At 34.3% G+C, this 12,007-nt stretch overlaps 2 protein-coding genes across 2 annotated transcripts; both read left to right on the forward strand.

Annotated features, from left to right (window-relative positions):
• The first annotated feature begins 25 nt into the window (after positions 1–25).
• Rpt1 (26S proteasome regulatory subunit Rpt1) lies at positions 26–9,935 on the forward strand. Its single transcript, XM_085185294.1, has 10 exons — positions 26–228; positions 312–349; positions 439–612; positions 971–1,110; positions 2,202–2,370; positions 2,780–2,912; positions 3,681–3,807; positions 4,787–4,883; positions 4,975–5,183; positions 9,727–9,935. Exons 1-10 carry the CDS (start codon positions 156–158, stop codon positions 9,869–9,871), a joined length of 1,305 nt encoding a protein of 434 aa, XP_085041420.1. The 5' UTR covers positions 26–155; the 3' UTR covers positions 9,872–9,935.
• LOC146538833 (uncharacterized) lies at positions 5,869–6,774 on the forward strand. Its single transcript, XM_085185296.1, has one exon. The coding sequence runs from the start codon at positions 5,955–5,957 to the stop codon at positions 6,642–6,644; it is 690 nt and encodes a 229-aa protein (XP_085041422.1). The 5' UTR covers positions 5,869–5,954; the 3' UTR covers positions 6,645–6,774.
• Positions 9,936–12,007: the final 2,072 nt, after the last annotated feature.

Raw genomic sequence — 12,007 nt, forward strand, 5'->3', positions numbered from 1 at the left:
TATTTTTTTACTTCAATGATAATTTGACATTAGTGAATAGACAAATTGAGCAGCTGCCGCTGGCACTGGCATAAAAACTAAAAAGTTAAACATAAATTGTGTAGTTGGGTGTATTACAATAGTTTTTTGATAAATAAGACCACTTAGTTAATAAAATGCCTGACCATTTAGGAGATGATATGCGAAAAGTTAAAGATGATAAAGAAGAACCGGAAAAGGAGATCAAATGTAAGGAAATAATCTGAGCAACGTATACCGTAGCATAACCATTATTTTAAGTTAACCATTAATTTTATTTTATTTAATTACAGCACTTGACGAAGGGGACATTGCACTATTGAAGTCATATGTAAGTAAGAAGTTCAAATAATTTTAATTATTCTTTGTTCCTTATAATGACTGGCGATTTTTGACCTCTTAAAAATTGTTGTTTTATAGGGTCAAGGACAGTATACAAAAATAATTAAAGAAGTTGAGGATGGAATACAGACAGTTATGAAGAGAGTCAATGAACTAACTGGTATTAAAGAATCAGATACGGGATTGGCACCTCCGGCATTGTGGGACTTGGCTGCTGACAAACAAACACTTCAAAATGAGCAACCTTTACAGGTTATTGTTATATTTGAAATTAATTTGGTGTAGTGGGACAACATCTAATTAACTCTAAACACAATTTTTGTGTTTGATCCCAGCTTAGAGGAAGTAATATATTTAATTTTACTGCTTTGGTAAATAAAATGTAGTGTTCAGCTGCTTCTCAATGAGGAATGTCAAACAAATTTGCTAATGTGTGGGGAATGGAGTATCTTAAAACTAACTTTCCATTTCCTTACTTGCTTATTGAATATATTCTACTCAGTAAATAAACAGAGATATACCAAATTCTCTAGCTGTAGCTAGTAGTAGCTGTAGCTTATCTGTATTAAATAAAAAAAAACTTATATTTCTCTTAAACTTTTGTTTCTAGGTTGCTAGGTGTACAAAAATCATCAATGCTGACTCAAATGATCCTAAGTACATAATAAATGTGAAACAATTTGCAAAGTTTGTTGTTGACTTAGCAGATTCGGTAGCACCAACAGATATTGAAGAAGGAATGAGGGTTGGGTAAGTACTAACATTTATTAAATAAATAAAATGACTGATAAACACTTTATCTATTGTTACCTTCTGTATTTAAATGATATGACAGAACTCAACGCAGTGCCTAGGACTTGATAACCAAAGTATAGCATACTTGGATTATCAGGAGCCTCTTTCAATGCATTAAAACTCTTCACCTTTCGAGTTTAATATGGCTTATTATATACAACCTAATGAAATGTGTACTACATCACATTTATCATTTCAAGCCACTAGAGTACAGATACAGTCAGAGTTTTGTTGGATGGCTAGAATGTGTTCTGTATTGTGTACAACTCTTAGCTATTTCCAATTGACCATGATGACCATTTCTCACAAATCTATGGGAAAAAACTAATGTATAATATATTTTTTTAAGTTGCTAATTGGAAGGATGGTACTCAGTTTATTTGTTGAAGAATTTGCTAGTAGCTGGCACGCCCATCCAAGATCAATAGTGAAAGTTCAATTACTTTCACTTGATAATAATTAGTCTTTATTATTGAGTTATTAAATTGAACAACATTTTAGTTCTTTCAGATTTTTTTCCACATGAATTAGTTATATATTTGTAAAACCATATTTATAATGCCTTAAAAAGTTTATTTAAATTAGAATAATTGAGGCCAGTTGTGGTGCAGAGACACAAGTATGTGACTGGAAAACACCATAAGTTATGGGTTCAATTCCCACTCGAGGAAATGAAAATATTTCATTTTCCTCACTGAGGCACAGCATTGAGTTTTGCTCCAGAATTCGGCAGCAAGTGAGTGACGAAAGTGTCTTAATGGGAATAGAATTTCATAACTAGATTCCCTTTGCCTAACCTGCTGATGTGCAGTATATATGATGAAGCTAAATAAAATGTAATTTATTTAATTAAAGCAATATACACTATAGTGTTCTTACAACATATTTTTTAGCAACAACAAAAAACATCATATGTTCTTAAATGCCTTATATTCTTGGAAAGTGTTTAAAAGGACATGATTTCAAATGATACTCTTTGGAAATTTTTTGTTATTATTTAACCTGTTTGTTACTTTATTTAAATCATACATTTATTTGGTTCACAGGGTTGATCGTAACAAATATCAAATACACATCCCATTGCCACCTAAAATAGATCCTACTGTCACCATGATGCAAGTTGAGGAGAAACCGGATGTTACATACAGTGATGTGGGAGGATGCAAGGAACAGATTGAGAAGCTGAGGGAAGTCGTTGAGACACCTTTGTTACATGTGAGTTTAGTACTTGATAGGACTTAAATGATATTTATTATTTTTACATGAGAATTATGTTTATCTATAGATGCTATTGTGTCATAGTGGATTCAATGACCATTCAAGTAAATGACTTATTTTAATCACCTGTTCTGGTAAGTGTGACATCAGTTCTGCCATTTAAGACACTATTTCCCAAAACTTTGGGCAAAGTGAAAATGGCAGTATTATGACACTAGGTTTTTTTTAACTAACCATAAGTTATCTAAAATATTTCATAATTTTCTTATGGTGCATTGCAATTTATAAATCATTGTTATAGAATAAAATTAAACATATTTTTTTTATTATAATGTGAGTATTATTAATAGTAGTTAATCCTAAATTTTGTGAAAATTAAATATAAATATTTTATTTTATTGTACAGCCAGAGAAATTCGTGAAACTAGGTATTGAACCTCCCAAAGGTGTTCTACTATTTGGTCCTCCCGGTACAGGCAAGACCCTATGTGCCAGAGCGGTTGCTAACCGCACTGATGCATGCTTTATTCGAGTTATTGGTAAGATATAATATGTGTATAAAATTAATTTTAAATTAATGTAAAAACCATTATAAAGTTTCAAATATTCAAATTTTATTATATGGGAATTGAATTCAAAATATGTAGCAGTATTTTAGAATAAGGTCCTGTACGACTGTTAATCTTTTTAGAATGAGAGAAATATATTTTTTAGTATTCAATTATTACATATTTTGTATTTTAAAAGAATTTAACAATCTTTCTTTACCTACATAGATACTTTAAATATTTTTCCTCAACAAGTAATGCTCCAAGAATTCACCAGAAATTGGGGAATGAAAGAGTATTAATGGTGATGAAATGTCTTAACATTAGGTTGTCAGGTTCCCTTTGCCTTCCTTCCCTTGTGCGGGATATATTGTGAAGCTAAAAAAACACATTCTGCTAGAAAGTAAAATATCTTGTGGGGAGTAAAGAAAGAGCACCAACAGTAAGCTTAGATGGTACTCTGATACAACTTTCCTATAGTAACATTGTCACACTGAACAACATTGCTTATAAATAAGCTTCAAAGCAGTGCTACACAGTGTGACACAGATTTTGTTTATTTTTTAAATATAATGGCAGAAACTCGATTATCCACGCCATAGAAAATTTATTGTTAAACATTTTTTATTTCTATCCCATTTTATGAACTCTTAGCTTTCAACTGATAGTCCGGATAACTGAGTTGTTATGTTTTTAAAATATATGCAGTGACCCATGTTGTTGATATAATATGAAATTATTAAATGTTTTTCTTTCTAGGTTCGGAATTAGTCCAAAAATACGTAGGAGAAGGTGCTCGTATGGTCCGCGAGTTATTCGAAATGGCGCGAAGCAAGAAGGCTTGTCTTATATTCTTTGATGAAATAGACGCTATCGGCGGTGCCAGGTAATATTTTTTGTACAATGAAAAAATTTAAATGTAAAATTGATAATATCTACTTTACGTTATATATTTTTCTTATATTTATTATGACATATGAAAAACCTTAGAATAACTAGTCCATATATGTATTTAGCTTGATAAGAATGCATGCATTAATTGACCAGACCGCTATATATATATATTTTTTGTTTCTAATTTTTTTTAAGCTTCATCCTAAATATAGCATGGTAGGCAAAGTGAATCTAGGAAACTAGTGTTAAGACAAATATACTTAACCGTTCATGGAAGTTGTCTTTCCTAAGTGTGGAATAACATTTCTATTCACCACTTTCCACCAAATTCCACGAAATTCCTGAAACATTGCGTGTTGATTGGCGGAACTCAACGCCGTGGTTTCTCTCGTTACCAGAGCTAGGAAATGACAATATTATATATTTCACTCCTCAAAATGAGAATCGAGCCCACAACCGTCGCGTTTACAGTCACGCGTTTGTGCTACTCCGCCATCATGTTCTCAAAATTTATATAGTTTTTTGTAAATTTATATAGTTTTTTGTAAATTTATATAGTTTTTGTATACATAATATACGGAGAATAAAAAAAGAATGTATCTATTAGCTTCGATTACATTCTGATACGACTCTCCCATATAATATACCACATAACCACATTGTTATTAGCATATTAGACAAAGTATTTGTATAAACAGGAAACAGGTGGGACAGGTTCTTTTTTTTAGTATCATATATATATTTTTAGATAATTTATTTGCCAGTGCCTTTTTTAACGTCTTCTTATATTAAAAAAAAAATAATAATAATGCTCGCTCTGGTGTACAGGTAAAGTGCGGCGTTAAGTTCCATCACTTTACACGCCTCCAGAAACGGTGGAAAGTGGGGAATGGATTGTCTTAACACTAGGTTCCCTTTGTCCTGCTGTGTGCAGGATACAACGTGACGCTGATTTATTTATTTTATTATAGATTCGATGATGGCGCCGGTGGTGATAACGAAGTGCAGAGAACTATGTTGGAGCTCATCAATCAACTTGATGGGTTCGATCCTCGAGGAAACATTAAGGTATTTATTTTTATTGAGTTATACTTTTCACATTTTTTACCTACCATCTGCTATTAACGTAATTTTTTTAATATCTTATCCTATTTTCCAGGTCTTAATGGCCACCAATCGTCCAGACACCCTGGACCCGGCACTCATGCGTCCCGGCCGTCTCGATCGCAAAGTGGAGTTCGGCCTCCCCGAGCTTGAGGGTCGTGCCCATATATTCAGGATCCACGCACGGTCTATGAGCGTTGAGAGGGACATTCGGTTTGATTTGTTGGCGCGATTGTGCCCTAATTCCACTGGTGCTGAGATTAGGTGGGTTTTAGAAAAAAAAAATTAAGCATAATGAGATAGATTTAAGGAATCTAGTATTAAGATATTAAACATCAGTAGAAAATTATGTGAATTTAATTATAAATATACAAACGATGACATCTTCCAGTTTTTCGTCGGTTAATAATATATATTACTTTTTTAGGTTCACGTTGTATTCCATATGTAGGAGATGAAACTTAGTGTCATGTTATTCTATTCACCACGTCTCAGCTAATTTTTAAGAGATTGCGTGCTAAGTGGCGAAACTCAACACCACACTTTGATTAGTTGTCAAAGTTAATAAATGAAAAAAAAAATCTCCAGTTGATATCTAACCCACAGCCATCGTGCTGACGACCAGACGGCCTCTAAAATATTTTTTACATAATAACTAAATAATGTAAAATATAACTAAATAATATAATATAAACATATACGACGGACGATTGTCAAAACGCTCCTCAGTATTTAATTGCAAATTGTGTCTAAATATCAAATCGCTTATCTCAGTGCCGCTATTGAGGTTTTGTGAGAGAAAATACACCGTCCTACGACAAGAAATCACGAAAATATTTGTGAACAGTTCTAAAAATAATAAGATTCGTGTGGCATATTTTACATAACAAGGTTATCTGTCATTCATTTAAAAAGACAAAAATATCGGTCATAGACAAATAGACAAAAAAGGCGTAATTGCTACCAACATAAGAAAAATTAAGGCTGCGTTCAGAAGTTAAACTGTGAAATCCAATAACGTTATCAAAGTGCACAATGACTTTAGAATTATCACCAGAAATGTCACTTCTTTTAGCGAAAATGACTGAACAGCTAAACATCCAAACAAAAACCATAACGGAAACAATTACCGCAAAAGTGTTGGAAAAAGTCGAAGAAAAAATTAAGCCTATTATTCAAGAAAATAACAAATTAAAAATGGAAGTGGAAACATTGAATAGAAAAATTGAGGTACTCCAGATAAATGAAAAAAGGAAAAACGTAATACTTCATGGTATTCCCGAAGCAGCCGAAGAAAAAAAGGACGACTTGAATACCCTGGTCATATCTACGCTAACGGATATCGACGTACAAATCTGCCAAGGAGAAATCGACAGAGTTCGTAGATTGGGTAAAAAGAATACGGAAGATAGCAAGATAAGGCCAATTCTCCTCACAATGACAACCCAAGGGAAAAAAAATCAGATACTGAGAAATAAAAGGAAGATGAAAGGTGGTTCATATATCACTCAGGACCTGCCAAAAGATGTATATATAAAAAACAAACAAAAACAACTCAACAACAAAAAAGAAATTGAGAAAAGAAAAAGGTCGGAAACTCCTAGTCCGCAAAGTGTGACAAGTGAATCAAATAAGGAACCAAAGTTAAAAAAACTGAATGCCTTTCAATACTTGCGCCGAAGATCATCATCTCTGTCAGACAAGACCACAACCAAAAACCAGTAAAAGTTTACCCCCAACCGGAAAAAAACAACAATATCAAGTAAATTATAGAAGTCTCCCAACACGGTTGGTCCCCGCGGGAGAACTAGACCACTACCCTCTAACCAAAAGATGTGAAGTATTTAACATAGCAACACTTAACACAAGAACTCTTAGGACTCCAGAAAGTTTAATAGAGCTAAGAAAGGCCCTTGAAGAAATTAAATTTGATATCTTGGGCATTAGTGAAATGAGAAGACAAGGCGAAAAAATAGAAGAACATGATGATTTCATCTTATACCATAAAGGAGGCCCAACTGACCAAAGAGGTGTTGGTTTTTTGATCAAAAAGTACCTTAAAAGCAATATTCAAGAATTTATTGGAATCTCAGATAGAATAGCGGTACTGGTAATTGCTCTTCCTGAATACCATATACAATAGCCATGGTCTTTAATACAAGTTTACGCTCCTACTGAACAAGCAGAATTAACTGAACTTGAACACTTTTATGAAGATTTATCACATACAATAAAAAAGGAAAGAAGTAACAATATCCTCCTAATGGGGGACTTTAATGCACAAGTAGGCACCAAAATGAATACTGCAGAACATGTCCTTGGAGAATTTGGCGATGGCAAGAGAAGTCGCAACGGACAGAAACTGGTTGAATTTCTTATGGAACATAACTTAACAGTAATGAACTCAGTTTTCCTGAAAAATTACAAAAATAAATGGACATGGATTTCTCCTGGTGGCAAATACAAAAACGAGATAGATTATATTATAAGCAACTCACCAGCCAGTTTCACGGTTCAGTTCAGTTTCAGTAACTACAGTTATATCCAGACTAAGTTTCTTTACCGATCACCGTATGGTTCGCAGCTCTCTAAAGAAATTCCCACCCAGAACCTGCCAAAACTTCAGAAGCAACACTAATCGTCCTGTAGCAAGAAACCTGTGCAACGTAAGTTGCATAAAATTCATAAAATATTCAAAAAGCATTATGATAGATAAAAACACAGGGGCAACACAAAAATATACAAAATTGGAAAGCCTATTACAGAACCAAGTAGCTTCAAAAAAGGAAGGAAAAAGCAATAAACTTGAACTAAGTGAGCAAACTATGCAACTAGTCAACGAAAGGAAGGAACTATTGGGGAAGAAAAGAAACAAAGATAACTTGAAAGCTATTGCTGAAACGAGCAAGAGCATAAGAACTAGTATAAGGAAGGATCGCAAAACTAAAAGTCTGAAAACTCTGCAATACTATATACAGAGAACTGGAGGTGTGAAAAAAGCACTAATAGAGCTTCGAGAGTCAGGCAAAGAATGGGTACCGAAACTGAATAGAAAGTCTAAAACTATCACACAAAGGAAGCATATAAAAGAAATCGCAACTGAATTTTTTAGCCAGTTGTACCAAAAACAAAATCTTACTGCCGAACCCAAACAAATCCAAGTAATAATCGAACCTAATCTAGATGCTGTCCCTACTATTTTATCAAGTGAAGTAGAAAAAGCAATAACAATCCAAAAGCTAGGAAAATCCCCTGGGCCAGACTTTATTACAAACGAACTCCTACAAGGAAGTAAAGAGGTGTTGGTGCCTATTCTTACCCAGATCTTCAATGAGTTGTTAAAGACCAATTCCGTACCAGAGCGATGGAAACAATCGCATATCATCTTGATTCACAAAAAGGGCGATAAAGAAGATATAGAAAATTACCGACCCATTAGTCTTATCTCTCACATTTATAAAATATTTGCAAAGATACTACTGGATAGAATCAGCCCTACATTAGACGAACAGCAACCTGTTGAACAAGCAGGGTTTAGAAAGGGGTTTTCAACCATTGACCACATCCATACACTCAAACAGATTATTGAAAAGTACAAAGAGTTCAATAAAACTATATATATAGCGTTTATCGATTACACAAAGGCATTCGATAGTGTAAGCCACGACTGCATAGACGAGGCCCTCTTACATCAAGGTATACCAGTAGACTACATAAAAATCATTAAAACCATATATACCAATAGTAAAGGTAGGATAAAATTAGAAGAATTAGGGGACGAATTTGAAATAAGCAGAGGAGTGAGGCAGGGAGATCCACTGTCTCCTAAATTGTTTTCAGCAGTCCTGGAAAACACTTTCCGAAAATTAAATTGGGAAAATTTTGGTTTAAATATAAATGGGAAAAGGTTGAACCATCTACGTTTCGCCGACGACATAGTGTTGTTCGAAGAAAACCCAGCTAATTTGCAAATTATGTTACAGAGCTTAAACGAAGAGAGTGTAAAAATAGGTCTTAAAATTAACACCAAGAAAACAAAAGTAATGACCAATTCATTTAGGCACGAGATGAAAATAGACAACAACACCTTGTCATACACGGACAGCTACACATACTTAGGCCAAATCATTTCAACCAAAGACCAAATTTCAGCCGAAATAAATACCAGGATTGCATTAGGATGGAAAAAATACTGGTCCCTTAAAGAGATAATGAAATCTAAAGTCATAAGTATGGCATTAAAAAAGAAAACCTTTGAGGTCTGCATTCTTCCATGCCTAACATATGGGTGCGAAACATGGGCATTGACAAAATCTCTAAGAGAAAAACTTGCTAAATGTCAAAGGGCTATGGAGAGGAGCATATTAGGTTGGAAAAGAAATGACAGAATAAGGAATACTGAACTCCGAGCCAACACTAAATTGGTGGACATACTGACCAAAATAGATCAACAGAAATGGAGATGGACAGGGCATATGATGAGAGACACGAAAGGTAAATGGAGTCAGGTGGTAACGGAATGGTACCCAAGAGATGGCAAGCGAAGCCGCGGGAGGCAACACACAAGATGGGAGGACGAAATTAAGCTAACGGTAGGATCAAATTGGAGAAGAGTCACACGGGATAGGATACAATGGAAGATGTTAGAGGAGGCCTATGCCAAGAGGCACACCGAATATAGAGACATTTTGTAACTTTAGTTGTAATATTTTGTACTAAATATGAATGTATAAGTGTAACTTAATTTCGGAATAAACGGGCTTATTATTATTATTATTATTATTAACTAAATAATGTGATTCCCCAGGTCGGTGTGCACTGAAGCAGGCATGTTCGCGATCCGCGCGCGTCGCAAGGTCGCCACAGAGAAGGATTTCCTCGAGGCTGTGAACAAAGTCATCAAATCATACGCCAAGTTCTCAGCCACGCCCAGATATATGACTTATAATTAGGTGTGTTTTTTATATGGCCCCAGTGGGTTGTAATTGTAATGAAATAAATGTTTAATTATGAATATTTCTTTTGTTTTATTATTTATTACAACTATTGATACATTCTAAATGCAGGAGGGATAACCGCAGGTGTAGCTCGATATATCGTAACGATTGGGATCATATAATTTAATTTCCTACAAGAATATATATCGGGCTTTATACCAATACTATTCATTTAAGCGCAATAAAATTTTAAATAATAAAAACAATTCCCCATGGAATTTATATGGATTATCGTAAATAGCGATGAGACACTTCTTGATATAAAAATCAAGTGCGGGCTTTTTAGAAAACATATTTTTTCGGTATAATATTTTCAATATCAAAAAAGAGAAAATACATTTTTTGGCTTACCCTATCCTATCCTATCCTATATCTTATAAAACAAAGTCGCTTTTCGTGTCTGTCTGAACTTTCTAACTCTTCTTCTTCTAAACCACCCAATGGATTTTCATGCGGTTTTCTTCATTAGGTCGAGTATTTCTCAGGGAAGGTTTATTATATAGTTTATTATTTGCACATTCTTATGTAAATTAACATAAATACGACAAATGTGTATAAAGTCCTACCCATTGAGACACTTTCGCGCATGCGCTGCTTTAATGGTAAGTACTACATGGAAATAATGTATTGGAGTATTGTTCCTCTTAATAAGATCTACAAAAAAGTCCGCGACAGCATATTCGTATCTTTTAAGAATAACGTGTAGTGATCATTTTTCTGTCTAAAAATTATAATTTCAATATATTTTTTATTGTGAGTCATATTTTTCCATAATGGTATTAATCCTTATCCTTTAAAATACTTTATTAATTTTCTACGTTAAAGGAAGATAAAAATTGTTTGTTTTACAGAAAAACGCATTTAATTGTTGACACATCCCACCGTTGACACATCAGCTGTATGTTACTCAAGTTTCACTTATCCCTTACTATCAGCATATAAATAAGTATATTAGTTACGTTGGCCATTTAATATACATCAAAACTGTCTTTTACTGTTTTTCATTTAATAAGTACTTTAGAAGTTGTTACAATATCCTTTTATCCAAAAAATCCTTGCTGCGCAACGGCTGGCCACTCGCCATGCGTCCGCTACGCCCGCCTGCCTTGCACGCGCATCGGTGGATCAGTGGTAGAATGCTCGCCTGCCACGCGGGCGGCCCGGGTTCGATTCCCGGCCGATGCATTCTATGTAATTTTCCTCACCGCAGCCACGTAGTGCTTTCTTTTCACTAGGGACAGAATACCCTCTTCAGCATTAACCACAAGCTCGAAAAAAAAACCCGCCTGCCTCTATAGCAACGAAGATTTAGATGCGTTTGCACGTATTGGATAATTCGAGTTGAATGTATTATTTCAGCGCGATATATTTGGTTTCATATTTTTTGTAGTAGTTATTAGTAGGTAGGTTTTTGTTTATAATTTTTTCCGTTTAAACATAGTCATTTAAATATATTTTAATAAGTACTTAAAAAGATTAATAACACAGATTTAAAATTACGGTACCTACTAAAAAATCCTTGCTGTGTAAAACGATTGGAAAATCCTTATTGAAACTACGAAAATGCGGGTTGCATAAGGATTTAATTAATTTTCACATTATCTTAAGTGCTTTGCGAACATACATTATATGAATAATCCAGTAGTAAAAGCGGGCGAAGCCGCAAGGGGGTCGCTAGTTATAAATATAGCAGTCGAAAAGAAAGTACCTCACATAACTTCGTTTTAAATAAGTACTTTCAAGAGGCTGTTAATAAAGTCATCAAGTCACACGAAAAAAACGCTCAGATATATGACCTATAATTAAATGTGTTTTTTTTTTATTTGAAAATCACGCTTTATCTGCATAGTGCAAGGTAGACTCGAACCCCACTCGAGGGAATGAATTATTATTTATTAATATTTTCATTTCTTCATTCTGGCATCATTGCCATGCATGCATTGCATTTAGCCTCATGGCTAAAGCCCGGCGTTGACTTCCGCCACTCAACACGCAACGCCTCGAAAAATTCGGCGGAAAATAGGTACGGGACTGCCTTAACACTAGGTTCCCTCTGCGTACTCTGTTGTGTGCGGGATACAGCGTGAAGCT

The sequence above is a fragment of the Heliconius melpomene genome, chromosome 5 (genome assembly GCF_056956725.1).
Source record: "Heliconius melpomene rosina isolate 202511_hmr_F chromosome 5, ASM5695672v1, whole genome shotgun sequence".
NCBI lineage: Eukaryota > Metazoa > Arthropoda > Insecta > Lepidoptera > Nymphalidae > Heliconius > Heliconius melpomene.